The 19,192-nt window shown below is 39.7% G+C and overlaps 1 protein-coding gene across 3 annotated transcripts in view; it reads right to left on the reverse strand.

Annotated features, from left to right (window-relative positions):
• Mcmbp (minichromosome maintenance complex binding protein) overlaps positions 1-19,192 on the reverse strand; it is a 39,108-nt gene that overhangs the window by 6,627 nt on the left and 13,289 nt on the right. For 2 of the 3 annotated variants that reach the window (XM_076834558.1, XM_076834560.1), the window contains 9 exons: positions 16,392-16,493; positions 11,952-12,096; positions 9,827-9,978; positions 8,412-8,512; positions 6,119-6,297; positions 5,674-5,797; positions 3,917-4,034; positions 1,167-1,332; positions 148-281 (listed from right to left, as the gene is read on the reverse strand). In XM_076834558.1, coding sequence (XP_076690673.1) covers positions 148-281; positions 1,167-1,332; positions 3,917-4,034; positions 5,674-5,797; positions 6,119-6,297; positions 8,412-8,512; positions 9,827-9,978; positions 11,952-12,096; positions 16,392-16,493 — 1,221 coding nt within the window. The remainder of the gene's footprint in view (positions 1-147; positions 282-1,166; positions 1,333-3,916; positions 4,035-5,673; positions 5,798-6,118; positions 6,298-8,411; positions 8,513-9,826; positions 9,979-11,951; positions 12,097-16,391; positions 16,494-19,192) is intronic. The other variant, XM_076834559.1, reaches the window with a different exon arrangement.

Consider the following 19,192-nt stretch of genomic DNA (forward strand, 5'->3'; position numbering starts at 1 on the left):
AGCTGTAAGTTTCCATCCCAAGGCAGGAACAAAATAACTTATTCCCTTATTAATAGTCAGCAGCCACAATGAAGAAATAAAACTTAGAAGCAACACCAACATAAAACAACAACATAGCCATCTACATTTAAAAGTGACTCTTTTTACCGGGAGGAGTGACCGCCCCTCTGAAGTAATCAGTACATTGATACTGCAGGGAAACTCCATCTGGTGGTAACTGAAGTCATAGTCCACCTTCTGCCAGGTTATTAGGTTGCTCAGAGCTGTCACATTGTGAACACCTAGAAGAGTAAGAACATCATTTTCAGTCACTTGATCTTAATCATAGGAACATTAGTTTGGCTGACAAGGATTATAGACGTGACGTTTGTGCTGCTTAAATAAAGACTATGAGGGATGACCGATTTATAAGCTGAGTGTCCCCAAGCAAACATTCACTAGGTGATGAGTTCCACAGACAGACAGCATGAGGCCTGCTGGAGCTGTCTGGGACAAAGAATACTCACCCTAATGCCGAATGTCTGATCTACCACAGGATACTAATGGGACCCCAGCAAGTGGGGTCACTTCCTAGGTGGTGTGGTCACAGGGCTACAGTGATCCTACTCAATTTGAATGGGCCTATTCTCACCTTTGCCTGAGGTGTACACAGCCTACAGTACTGTTTCTTCTATTTTTACCTCCTGAACTGATCACCAGCACAGTGCCATCTTGATTCTCTTCACCTGAGCACAAGATAAGGCACTCCACTTTCTTGTGATTTTATAATATGCTCCATAAGTGAGGTTAGTTCAAACCATCTGATCCATTAAATATTTTTTTCAGAGATTCTCTACAAAATGTTTTAAAAGTTCAACGGGAGATATCAAATGTTTTACTACATCTTCTCTATACCTCTCCTTTGAGGTAAGCAGATTAAAGGCAAAACCTCCCAATTCAGCCTTTAAAAAGCTACTTGTGCTAATGTACTGCTTTAAAAATCGTGAAGACTAAATAGTTGAGTGCACAGTTTATGACGTTTACTTTAATTAAATGCACACACCAAGCCTTCATCTGAAATATTTTCCAATACAAATTTGTCTTTATCCACAGACATCCTTTTGAAAAGTCATTACCAGGTTTAACTTTAGCCAGAAAAGGGTGACAGGGGGTGTCCATGTATATACCTGGGGTGTCCAGCTGCCCTTGCTCCAGGAGCGTTTCATCGATGAAGAGGGAAGTGTTGTTGGGCAGCTGGAGGAGTCCACTGACCAAGCGGTTGGCTGTGTAGTCTTTGTGAGGAGTGAATTTTAAGTGGTTCATGTTCTCTATAGTCATCTGCAGGCGAAAGGACTGCAAGGGAAATGCTTTAATGAGCAAGGATTGAAGTTTCCTGTTGTAAGAAAGCATGTATTTGGAGTCAAAAAACTTTTTCAGATAGAATGATCTTACATATTTCTAAGGGAGAATGACATGACCTCCAGAACTCTGAGACACACAGATACAGCTATTTCCTGTGTTAGATTTTCACTCACTCTGGAAGCAGCTTTATTCTCAAATGTCTTAATCAATAGTCTTAAAGAATCAGTTCTATTCTGTCGGTGACAAATGGTAGACAACTGACTTCTTCCCATAACACAAGCTAGCAAAACAAAGTATTTTATGCTTCAAGAAAGGGAGAGAAAAGCTCATCATTTTTCACTATGCTCTTTGGAGCATCGACTACTGCAGACACTTTTGAACGAAGTGCTGAAAGAAAATTCAAGGAGCAGAGCACACTGAACCATCTTGGTGCTGCAGAGCTCACCGCTGTTGCCCCAAGTCTGCCAGAGCACGGAATCCACCAAGCCCTGGACACTGCCTTTATGCTCAGCCCACAGCACTCCCAGTGCCCCTTGGCCCTGCCCTCAATGCACTTCACTCTTCTAGACTCAGCCTGAGAAGCAGCATATGTGGTATGGTGGGGTGGGGAGCCAGGCTTGGCTCTGCAGAGCACAGGCAGGCCATTCTCGCATAACCTACAGTGAAAGCTACATAAGACCATAAATAGCCAAGTGTGCAGGAAGTACTTCTAGATATAGGAGGTGATGGGATGTGGTAAAGTGAAAAAGCAAATGCCCTCCAAAGTGGTGCAGGAAGAGAATACGAAGGGGAAAGCTCACACCACATTGGAACCTACAGCACTTTCCTCTGATAACATGCAAGGATGCTCACTCTTGCCCTCCGTATGTGTTACTTAAACCTTGGCCTCCCAGCTGAGTGGCCTCAGGTTGCCTCTCGGTTTCCCCAGGGCTCATTCCATGCTGGCATTCCTCACACTGACAAGCACACGCTCCTTGGTGGCTCTGAATCTGTTCTCTGCACAGGGTGACATTTCCCTGAGCAGCCCCCAGGTCTGTCACTGTACTTCTGTAGTTCTGTCAGGAGGCGTCCCGGGAGCTAGGCTTTTCCTGCCCATGCTATGAATGTTGGCAGTTCTGTCCTGGGCCACTACCAGGACTCTGTCTCCTCCTCCTGGGGCTTTATTCTATAGGGCACATAAATGACATACCATGGATTAATTTATTTGTTGGTCTTTCACCACAAAAATTGAAGCTCCATGAGGGCAAGGGATCTATTTCAGTAATTACTGAAAAGTGGTACAGAGAGCTGGGTGCCATGGCTCACACCTGTAATTCCAGCAGCAACTTGGGTGGCTGAGGCAGGAAGATCTAAAATTTGAGGCCAGCCTGGGCGATTAGAAAGATCCTATCTCAAAACAAAAAAAAAAATGGGGGGTGTGGTGCAGTGGTAGAGGGCCTCTGTTCTGGGTTCAACTCCCAATGATACACAAACACACCCACACCCACAAAGTGGTACAGAACCTAGGGAATTGCCAAGACTCTCTAATGGGGCCTATGAGATAAAAATTATGATTTTTACCCAGATATTTTCAATGTACAAGATTAAGACTAATGAATTTCACTGCAGCACATAAAATTACACATTCTAACTACCCTTCAAAAAAAAAAAAAAAAAAGATTCAAAACATCACATTATAACAGACTTAATGCAAAGACAAAAAAATCTAGGGATCTCCTATTAATTTAGATATTAAAGAGATTAGCAAAAATGTAGAAAAAGGTCATTTTTACTACTTTTTCTTTTTTTAATTTGGGAAAAGTTATTTTTACAAAAACACGTTTGTATGTAATTATTATTTTAACATTTTCAATTTTACTTCTAAAATGTGGGAAATTAATGATAAATGCACCCAACATAAAATAGCTCTCTGCATCTTACGACTTTATCAGAGGGAGAAAGGCTCATCTATTCTGGTCACTGCTCCTTAAGGATCTGCAAAAATGCTAGCACTCAGACACAATAAACTGGTTCGGTGACTGATCCAGACCAAACTCTTATATTCCCAAAGCAAGAGGGGATCAGTATTTTCTATCACATGCTGTGTCAGATGCAATTCCCCTTTCCCAAGATCCTTACACACACAAATACTGTACTCCAGATCACCTGGCAAGTAAAGAAAGCTCAGCTTCCCAAATAACAATTGAAACTGGGGCAATGAAGATGAAGGTCTTTTTTTTTTTTTTAATTACCTTAGCTAAAAGGAGGAGGTTCCTATAATTTAGAGCTTATTTAGATTAAAGATTTTAATGCAAAGGATACCAAATTGCACAAATTGGCATTGACTGAGAGTACAATTTTAAGAGTTACTGGGATTGTGTGACTTGTTAGACTTACAGAAATTTGTGCTAACGCAAGAAATGTGGGACGTTTAGGAGAGAGAGCATGCTTTCAATCATGTAACTTGGCAGGCTTTGTTTCCCCTTAAGTGACAGCTACTAAAATCTCAAATTTTGGTATGTGGGTTGAATGGAAGACAATGAGAAGGATTTTTGGTGTGCTTTATGTTTATGATGAGTATTTATATTGATCTTACTGCTGGAACAAGATGTTGAATAATTCGATATAAGTGTTCTGTGAAGGTACTATTCCGTGGGCAACCACTCAAGTTAACTGTAAATTTTCCTAGTGGAAGAACATCTCTTCTTGTATATCTAGGGAAAAAAAAAAAAGAAAAAAGAAAAAAAAAAGAAAGAAAGAAAAATAAATCAATAAATGAGATACTGAAGTGACTTCCTGATTTCATTAAAAAGCAAATAAAAATTAGCTTACTGTTATCATTAAAAATATAGAATAATATTCAGGCTAGCTTTTTCTTTTTTTTTTTTTTTTTGGTGTGTGGTACTGGGGATTGAACCCAGGAGCACTCTACCTCTGCACTATACACCTGTCCCTTCTTTTTTATTTTGAGACAGGGTCTTAGTAGGGTTTCCAGGCTAACCCTCAAACTTATAATCCTCCTGCCTCAGCCTCAAGCAGCTGGAATTTGTCTATCTATTTGATCTACCAGAATAACTGCAAATAAAATTAATAGCCAATATTATTCTAAGAGCTTATACACTTACTCATTTCATTTCCAAACATTCTGAGATAGGTTTTATTATTTTTGTTTTACAGATGAGAAATCTTGAGACACAGAACTTGTATAGTTGGAATGTTATTCAAAATATGCGAGACCCAAAATACTTCAGATTTTAGAATATTTGCACAGACTTTACTGGGTAAGCATCGATAATCTGAAATCCAAAATCCATAATGCTCCATAATCTGAAACAGAGCCCAGTGGTGCTCAAAAAGTTTCAGAGCTGGGATTATTTCCAGTTTGGGGATTAGAGATATTTAACCTGTAACAGGCTCGTCTAGTCAGAAACTGATAGAGCCGAGATTCAAAATCAGGCAGTTTGCTTCCAATGTCTGAGCTCTCAGTCATTACGTACCACTATCTTATATCCCACCAGAGGAAAGTACGAATCATGGCACCAAGCTGTTTACTACAATGTTGTGGTTTATCACAGAGAAAAACTAGGAGATGTTTACAGTACAGCACAACTGTATAATGAACCAGTGTGCAGCCATTAAAAAGTTCATGAAGAATTATAATGGGAAAATGTTTGATATGTATTAAATGCTAAAAGGCAACATATGGGTATAACTGAAAACTACATTGGTATATATAATGTACATATATATACATAAAGACATGCATAAGTACCACAGTGGTACCTGAGATTATCTCCCAGTGGTGAGATAACAGATGACTGCTATTTTCTTCAAGTTCCTGGAACTTATTGAAGGAGCACATTATTTTTGAAATCAGAAAACAAAGTGGAGTCAAAGGGTGAGGCTAATGTCAATGTATAAATTAAAATGTGCACATGATGTAACTTGTTGACTGTCTTTTAGAAGCAAAGCCTCGGGATGTGCAAACAGAATTCAGAATGTAAAACGTGGCTGGGATTCAGCTCAGTAGTCTAGCATGTTCTGGCCCTGGGTTCAATCCCTAGCACTGCAAAAAAAGAAAAAGAAAAGGAAAAAGGAAAAAAAAAAAAGAAGAAGCAGCTCATTTTACTCATCAGCCAGGCCCTTTATTTGATTTTGGCTCTAACATTGAGGGGACATAATCAAAAAATTGAAGTGAACAAAGAATTGGCCTAACTCTTGTTAACACTGAACAAATGAAAACCACCAGATGTGAAGCCTAATAAGTTACACCAGAACCTTCCCGACCTTTTCCACTGGCTACACCACACTGAAATGCCCTCAATACCCACCAAGAATACAGACGGCACTTACACTGTAGAGATGAGGTGCAGTATAAGGTACTCGGCAGCCAGGCTATCCCCCAGCAGCGCGTGTGTGAGGAACCCAAGCAGCTCTGCTCTGACTGGAGACAACTCGGACATGAAGGCCGACACAACTGCAGGAGGAAGAAAAGCCACTCAGAGCACACACCAGCTCCTCCGGGCGTCTCGGGGCAAATGAGCTGTGCTCAGCAGGTAATTGGTGTGCACCTGAACACTGGCCGCTCAGTGACAAATGAGGGTGCTCCTGGGACACTGACAGCTTGCACCCTCTTTCTCTCCCCCTTGATAAGAGAATTAACATGAGGAGAACGGGGCCCAGTACAGACATTACAGGAAACACCTATTCTGATGGAGGAGGAACTAACTCAGCACCACTCTCGAGTGTAAGCCATAGGCAGCTCTGGACCTAGGAGAGAAGAGTCTGGCTCACTTACACTTACAGGTTCTGCTCTCCTCTTTGTTAAGGCAGGCAGGTAACAACGGATTGATGTGCTGCAGCTTCTGGGCTAAAATCACATGAATTCTTGGCACCAAGGAGGCAGGAGGACTGTGTACCCTCTGCTCCTCTGCTGTGTCTGTGCACTCCATAGGGTCCAGCAATGCAGAAGCATCCCTGTATTAGACACCAGTTGCAAAGGTGTGAATGTAATGTGCATATTTGAAGGCAAAATTAGAATTCAAGCCAAGACTACTTCTCCCTGTATCTCTCCTGAGACAGCAGAAAGTGGATCCTCATTCTCAAAAGTTTCCCCACAGAGATTTCAGGCCAGTTTGATAGAATAAACTTATTCCATTCTTCATAACTGACGGTTTCCACTCGACATGCTGTCACTAGCACTGCCATCAATGGGCTACAGAATGTCATTCATAAGGTTATTTTGACACACACACTCATTCTGGAACTACCAACTGAGATATCAAGTACTTCATCGCATATCTCCAAACTGGAGTCTTTTTCTCAAAAGTCATGCAATAGCTCTTTTTCAGTGTATAGAGAATCATTTGTCTCTACCTTGCTATTTGTCTTTGCTAAATTTTATTCTTACCTGATATCTTCCTTGAATATTGAGTAGAAAAGCCATTAAGATGACATGCATTTTTCAGATTTGCTAAATAAATTAGTATATAATGAATTGATTGTGAGATTGAAATAAATGACTAAAATGTTTTAAAATCTTTGACTATTCTAACACATACTACATAATACACAATATTCATTCGACACTGTGCACACAAATTCACGAAAAGCTCACAGCTACCCTAATTTGCAGTGAGGAAACCAAGCTCAAGGTTGCACTGTCACTGAGTGGCCAAAGAGGATTCTAACCCTGCTATTTGTCCCAGCCTGTGCTCCCACTTCTAAGCTAAGCAATAATTCAGGAGGAAAGTATTCATAGCCATAAATAGTCAAGATAAGCAATTTTAGGGACTGTTACTAAGAGATTATTAGATTTACTTTTACGTTATTTAAAATGTGCTTTGCAACATTTTTATCTAGTATGAAAAATGTAAGTTCTTCCTTTGCAGACCATGATAAATATCTAGTCTTCAACAAGAGAACTCTACTGTATCCAGGGAACAGTAGTCCTCTCTTTGGGAAACAGTAAAAGAAAAAATAATGAGGGACTGGGTTGTGGCTCAGTGGTTGAGTGCTTGCCTGGTATGCATGAGGCCCTGGGTTTGATCCTCAGCACCACATATAAACAAAGTAAAAACTCCATTGGCAACTAAAAAAATATTTTAAAAAAATAATAATAATAAGGAAGATGTGGATTTCTACTACATTTTGTTAAATGAGAAAAATTAAAAGTACAAATGATTTAATACACGTTTGCTTCCTTTTATGGAAGAAAAAAGGGCTGATAAAAAAAATACAAATATCTACCTATTTTTGTGAAAAAGAAATATCAGAAGGATAAACCCACTGGGTGGAACAGGGATGTGACGGGGATGGCAGGAACAGCATCCTGAGATGTTCTGATTTGTTAACGTCAACGTTCCTTTTTTTTTTAATCAAAACAGTAAGGACGGAGGAAAAAACTTAGCTGAAACAATCAGACACAAATGAACCTATGTGAAATGAATCATGGAATCACAGTGAAGGGGAGAGAAGTTAAATGAGGAACTTTAGAACACAACTGCGACAACACAGACTCATTCTAAAATAAAACTCTTACTAGCTACTTGGGATGCTGAGGCAGGAAGATCGTGAGTCTGAGGCCAGCCTGGGCAAGTCAGTGAGACCCTGTCTCAAAATTTTAGAAGGATGGGGGTTGAAGCTCAGTGGCAGAGCTCCCAAAATTCAATACCTAATACAAATTAGTGCCAAACAACAACAAAAAGTTGATGTCTACAATTTATCGACACATGTTCTCCAAATGTGTGTACACAAAGCATGAATGAGTGGCAAAGCGCACAGGGCCGGAGCACTGAGAACCGGTAAGACTGGGTAGAGGGCATGAGGGAGTTCTCCTAACTATCCTGCCACTTTTCTGCATGTGTGAGATTATATCAGAATAAAAACTGATGCACAAGGGGCTATGGTTGTGGCTCAGCGGCAGAGTGCCCGCCTCGCGTGTGTGAGACTCTCGGTTCGATCCTCAGCACCATATAAAAAAAATAAATAAAACAAAGGTATTATGTCCAACTACAAGTAAAAAACAAATATAAAAAAAAAAAAAATCCCAAAACAAAAACTGATGCACAAAACAGAGAAAACGGACTCGCCTCTCATCGTTACCCAGTATGCTCAGCACAGGATCCACAGAGAGCACGCCATACAACTCGAGGACGTCGTTCACTTTGAAGCCCTCCCAGTCTTCGTAGACCTACAGCAACCACAGGAGACACGCCATCAGAGCCCACACGGGCAGCCCAGACAGTACTGCCGCTGTAGGTCCAGGGCCCCAGAGCCTTGGGCCCAGGAGGGACCCATGCACTTCACAGAGGAGACCAAGAGGGCAAGGTACTGGCCTGCAGTCACAGCTAGTCAGCAAGGTAAAAACCCAGCCCAACCAGTACTGTTTCAACAAGACATCCTTCACAGAAAGGGCTGCCCAGAACGGGAGCTAGGGCACACGTCATCTCAAAATCCACCAGCGAGCAGGAAAACCAACCCAGAGCTCCAGGATGGTCAGTGTTAGGCTTCCTCAGAACCCATGCACCATTTAGGGGATTAATACAAAACACAGCATGACCACCGGATGTTTCACAACAACAACAAACTTTAAAACCGTCTGTTGAAAGGGGCTTTTGTCAAAGTCTCCCATTGTAAGGCGGGATGCAAGGGAGAATGTGGTAATTTCAGCCCCAGCACTGTGACTGAAGAGCCATTTAAGTTAAAGCCACAAGGAAAACAAATGGAGATTCTCAGTGATCATTTCTGAACTTCTTAACTCTTGTTTACCTATCAGTTTCAAAAAACCAGAATAAGCAAGACCAAACAAATTTTTAATGTTTTTTCTTCTGTTTTAAATATACGTGAGAAATGGGTTTTAATATGAAAAGAAAAAAGGGCAAAAATGAAATAGATATCATACTAGAAATAACACTAGGAAGGAAGTAGACATAAATTAAAAAGTTGTTCCACTTTTGCTTTTGATTGTTGAGAATGCTGTGGTAGCCATAATAATGGCTCCTCAAAGACTTGGTGACCTAGTCCTTGTCAATGTTACCGTATTCGCAAGAGGGGCTTGTCAGTGTGACTGAAGACCTCGACATGGGGAGATTACCCTGGAGTACGAGGGTGGGCCCAGTGCTACCACATAAGTCCTTAAGAAGGGGATGTTCTGGCTAATGGTCAGATAGAGATGTGGCTGAGAACAGGCAGGTGTGTTATTGCTGGCTTCAAGATGGAGCTTCAAAGGGCCCTGGCCAAGGGTGCAGCCTCCTCTAGAAGCTGGATAAGGCAAAAACCAAACTCATTCCCAGATGCTGCTCTAGAGCCTTGAGAAAGGAATTAACCCCAGTGAGACGCACATTAGACTTCTGATCCAAACCCCTAAAATAATAAGGTTCTGTCACCACAGGTCTCTCAGGTTTACTGTCATTTATTATAGCAGTAAAACACACATAAATGCCAAGAGGTTTCCATTTCAACTTTGAGACATATAACCCACCGGTCACCGTCAGGACTTCATTACCTTTACAAGGCAGGCAGGGCCCTTCTCTCCTGGCAGTGGGAAATTCAGATCAAAAGGGGAAGAGAAGTTGAGGGAGCTCAGCTGCTGCCCGGTAGAAGCTTCTGTTTCTAAACGCTTTGGTTCTCCACACCACTGAAGGCCGCCAGCACTCCCTAAGTTCAAAGAACACATTGCACTTAGTCATTGCTAAAGCCTACTGGCGAAAAAGAACATTCCAGAGTGCCTCTTAAGTTGATAATGATATTCTTCAGCTCAAAAGGCTCAAGCTGCTACATGGTTTTAAAAAAAATGCCAAAATATAGAACAAGAAATTTTAAATTTTAAATTTTAAATTCTTTTCCTACCATAAAATGGCAATCAATTGCTCCCACCCAATCTCACGTAAGCACTTTAAGAAGTTTATGTTCAATATGGCTACTCTGACACGTCTGATCCAAGAACACACTCTACTTACAATAGAACTCTTTGGGAGAACACACTTCTTTTCTATTACAATCAAACAGCAATAAATCCATTTACTATATATTTATTAATATCCCTTATGCAAGAATCAGACTAATTACTGGGAATATACAGATCATTAAAAGATACTTCTGAATAGTTCACATTAAGGCTGATAAATAATCAGAATCAAAATGACACCTGTCATACCACAGAATACCATTCAGCAATAAAAAAGGAATAAACTACTGACACATGTAACGACTTTTATGGATTTTAAGGGAATCATGCTGAATGGAAAAAGCCAATCCACAGAGTTTATATAATACTTGATTCCATTTATATGATGTTCTTATAATGCCAAAACTGTAGAGGAGGAAAGCAAATTAATGGTTACCAAGGGTTAGGGAACTGTGGGGAGGTGGCAGGGTTGGTCATTAAGAGGCAAGAGGAGAGAGCTGGGTAATAAACCCTCGTGTATCTCCACTGTTGCAGAAACCACAATCTACACGTGGTAATACAAACAGAACTAGACATACATAAATAAGCACATGCAAAAATGTGAGTTCCAAACTAGCTTGATAGACCAGACCTAGGTCCATGCAAGATGTTACCCACTGAGGGTGTAAGAGACCTCTGTGGTATTTCTTACAAGTGCGCCCGGCTCTACACTTTCACATCTCGTACTATTTCAATACACCAGTAATTTGCATAAACTCTGGGGTAGATAAAGAATACTCCCACATTTGTACATTCACAATTCTATCTTACAACATTAAAATATGTCAGCATTAATGCAATTCACAAACATGAGTTCATAAGGTAAAGTAACTTAAATGAAGTTCATTAGTGCATCTGTTTACCCTGATGATTAAATTTGCTCTCTCAACCCAATTTTGCAATCAGACTCATTTGTTTTCTCTTCTCCCTTTAATTTTCACTGATTAAAGGTGCAAAAGGGAAGTGAACATACAAAAAGGAGACCTATAGACAAACTATTTACCTGCTTTGTTAAAGAAAGCCACTGTTCATGAAAGCTGGGATTGAGATCAATAATGGTATGTAGGGATTCTGGAATTCTCTAATCATTAAGAAAATGCCAACTTTGGTCTCCTTATTTTAATCAAAAGTAACCATGTTTTAAGTGTGTTTTAAGAAATAAACCAATGCAAATTCATGTAATATTTAGTATTACCACATTTTCATATTTTTCCTTTGATATTTTTAATCTTATAAAATTAAAGTACCAAAAAGAATATGAAAAAAAAAAAGGTTTCAGATATAGAAAAAAAATAGGGTAAAGTACTAAACTTCCATATTATTTAAGAGTTGGGATAAAAATAAAAATGAAAAAAGATAGAAGATCTTTTCTAGCTAACCACTTGAGACTCTGAAATGTACATTAAAGCAGCTGCTTCTCACTAGGTGATGCCTAATTGCTCAATTACGAAGCATGGTTTAAGCAAAGAGTACTGTATCAACTCTCCTACACACTGGGCAAGGGCCTTGCCACTGAGTTTCATCCCAGATCCAAACCTGTCTATAATACAAATGTGAATGAAGCAGAGTTGCCACACCATTACCAGCTCTTAAATCTATAAGCATGTTATACAATAATTAATTAAGAAAATGAGTCTCCTGCAAGAGAACAGAAGTCTATGGCAAGCCTCCTGGCACACACTACCTGCTTGTCTGGCACCTGCATGCTGGTCTTTCTGTTTATGAGGCTGTAGGTCCATATCTTCATCATCTTCATAACTCCTCTTATGACGACTGGGAGTGTAGGATGTTGAGGGGCTGACACGAGCTTGGTTTGCATTGACATAGGCGTTAAATGAATAGTTAAGAACCATGAGCGGAGCGATGCTAAATTATGCTAATTATATGATTAATGAAAGATTAGTGGTTTGGTAATTCCGTAAAAATGAAATATTTTTTAAAGGAGGCTAGTCTTCCAGTTTGGGTCATGAAAGTGAACAGGTATACCTTATGCCCCCCACCCTTGCTGGAAAAAACCATCAAACTGGACAAAGTAAGTGAAGTGACCATTTTCAGCCACTGAAAAACAGGGTCATGGGCTACAATGCTTGAATGGGGAGATGTGCAACAGGAAAAGCCCCCATTCTGGAGCTCTCCGTGGGAGACACCTCCCTAACTGCAGCAAAGAGGCCTGGAGGCCCCATACTGGCCAGGCAGAAGAAACAGAGCACATCGCTCAGGGCTACTGAAACAACTAGAATTCACAGAAAGTACTAGACAGGAAGCAGCTGCAGACAGAGGTGCAGAAATCTGTGCAGATGGAAAATCTGTACCTCTGGCTGGATATCCTGAGTCAAGATTCCTCAAGGCCGTGCAGATAACAGCTGCTGGTTGGCCAAAAATTAATGGGGACTCTGAAAGTACTAGAATTGGACCTTTCTGAACTGAACATCTCAGACCTTCAGAGACCTAGAAATGGCACACCTCATGAGTAAGAACTATGTCCACCCACCAAGGGCTGCTCTATGCCCACTTTAGTAAATCCCAAAATCATGCCTTCAAAAGATCAAAGCCATCTAGTAAGTTCCCTGTCAGAAACAAATGTGAATTTTAAAGACAGAAGACTGAATTCTTTACAATCTACAGTAAGAACTAAGACATCCTTATATATGTGAAGAAGCAGGGAAATGGGACCTATAAGAAGGAGCAAAACCAGCTAACAGAAACAAAGAGAACACCTGGATATTAGAATTAGCAGACAGGGTACTACAACACAATTATAACTCACAATTTGAAAACCAAAGACAGGCTAGGTGTGAAATACCAGCAACTTATCAGGAGGCCAAGGCAGGAGGACATCAAGTTTGAGGCTGGCTTCAGTGAGGCCCTAAGCAACTTAGTGAGAACTTGTCACAAAATAAAAAATAAAAAGAAGCTGGGCACAGTGGTGCATGTAATTCCAGTGGCTCAGGAAGCTGAGGAAAGAGGATTGCAAGTTCAAAGCAGCCTTAGCAGGGCTGGGGATGTGGCTCAAGCGGTAACACACTTGCCTGAATGCGCAGGGCGCTGGGTTCGATCCTCAGCACCACATAAAAATAAATAAAGATGTTGTGTCCACCTAAAACTGAAAAATAAATATTAAAAAATTCTCTCTCTCTCTCTCAAAAAAAAAAAAAAAAAAAAAAAAAGACAGCCTCAGCAACTTATGAAAGTGCTAAGCAATTCAGTGAGATCCTGTCTCTAAATAAAATATTAAAAAAAGGGGGGTGGGGATGTGGCTCAGTGGTTCAGTGCCCCTGGGTTCAATCCTTAGTAACTAAATAAGAAAATAAATCAAAGGTAGATTAAAAAAAAGTAAACAGAAGAGAAATATTATCAGACAAACTAAAAACAATCTGAAAAATCTACAACCATAAAATAAAATACCTGAAATGAAAAACAAACCTGAATGGATTTGACATGAGATTGTATATAAGAGAAAAAGTGGGTGACCTTGATCACAAGTCAATAGTAACTGTCCAAACTGCAGTAAAAAAAAAAAAAAAAAAAAGGAAAAAGCTTAATAGACAAATAGGGGAATCAGTAACAGAGGACTTATTAGCATACTCAAGAGCCTGGGCGTTATCCCCAAAACAAGCAGGGTGGGGGGTCAAAAGTGAACAGAGCCCCAAGTCACCTGTACAAGATTCCAAGGAGTCAAATAATCATGTGCCTCAAGTTCCAGAAACACTGAGAGACTGGGACAGGAATAATATGAGAAATGATGACTGAAAAACTTCCCCAAACATTCTGAAAAGTATCAACCCACAGAGCCAAAAAGTTCAACAAAACTCAACAAGAGAAACACATAAAACATTCACATACATCACAGTTAAAGTGCTGAAAACCACAGAGAGGATATTTGAAGCTGCCAGAGAAAAACAAAAGACATATCACACAAGGAGAACTGTAAGAATGACTAACCTTTCATCAGAAAATAACAGAGGCCAAGAGACAATGGTGCAGAATCATTAAGACACTGCAGAGGGGAAATGCATGTCAATCAAGAACTCTATATCGGGTGACAATATGCTCCAACAATGAAGCTGAAATAAAGACTTTTTCAGTTGATTAGGAACTGAAAAAAACTCACCATGAACATATCTGTTCTAAGAAAAAGAAGGGTAAAAACTAAGGGAAAGGATTCTACATTAAAAAAAGAGATAGAGGGGGATGGAAATGGTAATGTGTTCACAAATAAAAGATGTATTTTCTCAATTTTTGTAGAAGATGACTGCTTTTTTGTTCTGTTTTGTGTGGTTTGGTTTGGCTCTGAAGACTGAACCCAGGTACATTTTAATACTAAGCTACAGCCCAGTCCTTCTAATTTTATTTTGAGACAGGGTCTCACAAGTTGTAATTCCCCTGCCTCAGCCTCCAAAGTGGCTGGGCTTATAGGTGTGCACCATCACAACCAGCTAACAACTGCTTAAGGCAAGAACAGTAACATGGGTTCTTTAATTTAAGTACAAAGGAAAGACATGATAAAACAAAGGATGGGAGGGGACAATGTGGACAGACACACTGTCAATGGGTCAAAGACCATAGGAGAAATCACAGAGAAGTCAGAAAACATTCTGAACTCAATGACAATAAAAATGACAAGTCAAAATTCATGGGATGCAACCAAAGCAGTGACTAAATAAGTTTACTGCTGTAATTGCTAATTTGGGGAAATCTAAAAATCAATGATCTGATTTTTATATTTCCCCAAATTCTACTTTAAGAAGCTAAGACAAAATTTGCAGCAAAACCAAAAGGAAGGGACTACAAGTAGAAATCAATGAAACAGAAAACAGTCAAAACAAAAGAGCTGGTTGTTTAAGAAACCCCTAGCAAAACTAATCAAGAAAAAGAGAGCGGGGCATGGTGGCGCACACCTGTGATCTCAGCAGCTGAAGATTGAGACACGAGGATCCTGAGCTCAAAGCCAGCCTCAGCAAAAAGCAAGGCACAAAGCAACTCAATGAGACCCTGTCTCTAAATAAATTGCAAAAAAGAACTGGGGATGTGGCTCAGTGGTCGAGTGCCTCAGAGTTCAATCCCCAGTATCAAAAATAGTAAAAGAGAAAAGGCCAGGTGCAATGGCACATGCCTGCAATCCCAGCTACTTTGTGAGGCCGAGGTAGGAGGATCAGAAGTTTGAGGCCAGACATAGCCATTTAGCAAAGCCCCACTGCAAAGTAAAAAGAGCTGGAGATGTAGCTCAGAGGCAGAATGTTCAGGGTTGAATCCCCAGTACTGCCAGATAATTACAACAAGCTTACATTCCTGAGAATGAAAGAGACCAATGCTGGATATCCCACAGACATTATAAGGAAAGCAAAGGAGATGGAGATGCTCAGTGCTTGAGGGGCAAGCAGAAGGCCCTAGGCTTGATCCCCATCAGTGCAAAATAAATAAATAAATAAATAATCAAAAATAAAAAGGAGACTTAGGTTTTCACAATCTCCTCTCAAAAGAACCAACACGTTGGGGCTGGGGATATGGCTGAGTTGGTAGAGTGCTTGCCTTGAACGCACAACGCCCTGGGTTCAATCCCCAGCACCGCGCGCGCGCACACACACACAAAGAACCAACATGTTGTTTTCCCTTAAGAAAAACAGAACTCAGGTAGGGGTTGTGACTCACTGGTAGAGCGCTCACCTAGCATGTGTGAGGCCCTGGGTTCAATCCTCAGCACCATATAAAAATAAATAAAAATATAAAGGAATTGTGCCCAGCTATAACTAAAAAATAATATTTTTTTTTAAAAAAAAGAAAAGCAGAACTCTAATTTGAAACTATTTTTAACCTAATTATCATGGTATTTTTTCAGTACTTATAAATCTACCTCCACCTTTTTAACAGTATTTCATTATAGGAATGTATTTGTAATTTTAGAATTTCTCAGTGATAAATACTAGGTTGTTTTATGTGACTAAAATAAAGCCACACTTTGTAAATAATCAGTAAAAGTGTTTTTTTTTTTTTTTTTTTTTTGTCGTCCCCTGCCCCCCACCCTACCCAGCTAGCTAGTAAAAAGACTAGAAACCTGAATCATAGTCTTTTTATTTAATGAAATATTTAGGAACCATTCAGTGCATACAGTTCAGGTAAAGGATATTTCTTTTACCCACGTAGATTCCCCAGGCACTGGAACACAGTAGAAAGTCTGTCTTTCCAAAGTTGTAGATCGTGGAGAGTTTAAATCAAGTTCTTGTTGAGGCTGTGATATACACAAAAGTATTTTTACAAATAACAAAATTTTTAAAAAATTAGCAATGTTTTCATTAATAACCACAGTAATTGTTACCATAAAAGTTAATCAATAAGCAACTAATTCAAAACTACCATTTTTTCTCTTTTTTAAAAAGGAAGCTAATACTCATTTCAAATGCAATAATCAATCCACCACCTCCCTCATATCCATAACATAGTCCCTCAGATTACAAAATTAATCCTTTGTAATCCTTTCAAAGACAAAGCAGGGGCTGAGGGGTGCAGTTCAGTGTTAGAAAACGTGCTTAGCATGCACAAGATCCTTGGATCCTGGGTGTGGAAAAAGAAAAATGCAGAGCATAAACAACCCTCTGAGCATGTGGCAGCATCACAGAGGCACAGCCTCAACGGGCCTTCAGCCCATTTCCAGATGCCAGGATTACTGAGCTACATCACACCACCATGTACTGGGGGAAAGTTGTATGTTAATTTACCAGTCTCATGTGTTAGGACTTCTTAAGCTCAGGATTCGGTAAGCATCGATAAAGTTGATCCCTTAGACTTGGCATGAGTTTTACATTTGGAAACACTAAAAGATAAGATACTGGGAGGCCTGAAGTTCATCATGTTTGAGATTAAACAAACCCATCTTTCAAATGAGTTCAAATAACTACAAATAATTGTTGGAAGTTGTATTTCTGCTTAATATAATTTTTTTTGTGGTAATCTTCCAAATTAGGGCTATTCTGTCACATCTGCCCACTGAGCTGGCATCCATCAGAAACAAATTCTACTGAGGTTGGTATTATTATTATTATTATATTAATATTTTTTTATTTTTTAGTTGTAATACCTTTATTTTATTTATTTTTATGTGGTACAGAGGATCGAACCCAGGGTCTCACACGTGCTGGGCGAGAGCACTCTACTGCTGAGCCACATCCTCAGCCCCTGAGGTTGGTATTATTAGGGTTTTATTTTTTGGTGTGTGTGTGTTGCTGGGGATTGAACCCAGGGCCTTGATAAATGTGACGGAAGCACTCTACCAACTGAGCTAATCCCCAGCCCCTGGTATTAGGGTTTTAAAATCAATCTCTTGCTGGGCATGGTGGCACACACCTGTAATCCTAATGACTTGGGAGGCTGAGGCAGGAGAATGGCAAGTTCAAGGCCAGTCTCAGAGACTTAGTTAAGACCCTGTCTCAAAAAAAAAGTAAAAAGGGGGACTATGGGTGTGGCCCAGAGGTAGAGCACTTCCTAGTTATGTGTAGGTACTGGGTTTGATCCTCAACACCACATAAAAATAAATAAAATAAAGTGCCCCTGGGTTTAATCCTCAGTACCTACCAATCATTCAATCCATCAATAATCAAAAAAATCTCTTGAAGTCTGGATAAGTAACAGTTAGATACCTGGAATGGAAAAGTCCTTTTCTAAATCTAAAACTAAGATTCTGGGTCTATAAAGCAGACCTAGAACATAGGTAACTCCAGAGGTCTCAACTTCCTGAAGAGGCACCTGCCTGGTCAATCCCCCAATACTGTCACTTAGAATATTTAAAAGACAAACACTAATAATAATGATAGCAAGAAAACCACATCAGGAAACCACTAAATCCCCACCTGTGATCCTTGTTTTCTTTTTAATAGTTGACAGTCAAAAGTCTGGGTTGCAACAGAAACATATAAAAACGCATACAGCAAATTATGGGAGACATTTATTTTGACATGCTACCAATCATCTTTTTCACTATTAAATATGAAATAAATTTAAAACCTTCCCAGCTGTGCCAGGCATGCTGAACAGGTGTCAGAATGACATTTAACTCACTTCTGTATTTAAAAAGCAATGCAGGCCTGGGGCTATAGCTCAGTGGTAGTGTGCTTGCCTAGCATGTGTGAGGCACTGGGGGTGTAGGGGTTCGAATCTAGCACAACATATAAATAAGTAAAAAATATACAACTAAAATAATAATAAAAAGTCAATGGAAAGAAACAAAGAAATTGCAGATTTCCCATGGCCCCCCCCCTTTAACTGGCTTTCTAGTGAATTTCTACTTCAAAACCGTTACAATTACAACCAATATTCTGCTTTCTTCTCCCCATTAGTGATGTCAGAGCTTCTATTACCTCTTTCCAATGAAAAGTTTAAGTTTACTAAAAACAAAACAAACCAAACCCCCAAACAATGCTATTTTTAAGCTGAGGGTGCAGCTCAACAGTAGACCATGGGCTTACCATGAGTCAGATGCTAGCACAAAAATAAATAAATAATAGTAAACAGCTAAGTGGGCATGGTCACTCATTCCTGTAAATCCAGCTACCAGGGAGATTGAGGCAAGAGGATCGTAAATTTGAAGTAAGCCTGGGCAACTTAGATACGGTCTCAAAATTTAGGAAAAAAAAAAGGCTGGAGGTGAGGCTCAGTAGTAGAGTGCCCCTGGGTTTCATCCCTAGCACTGCAAAAATAAATTAAAAAAATAAATAGAATAATTGAAAAAAGTGCATAGAAACAAAAAGTATTTTTTTCTCCCAGCAAAAGAGGATGATTATATTTAACTGAGCAAATGCAAAGCCTAATCTTTCACTTTAAAAAAAAAAAAAAGTATCATGATCAGTAACCTCTTAACTAAATATATAGATACTGGGCATAAAAAAGAATTTTGTTATTTAAAATATGCTCTCTTTTGCTGGGTGTGGTGGTGCA

This window comes from Callospermophilus lateralis, chromosome 15 (assembly GCF_048772815.1).
Source record: "Callospermophilus lateralis isolate mCalLat2 chromosome 15, mCalLat2.hap1, whole genome shotgun sequence".
Taxonomy (NCBI): Eukaryota; Metazoa; Chordata; class Mammalia; order Rodentia; family Sciuridae; genus Callospermophilus; species Callospermophilus lateralis.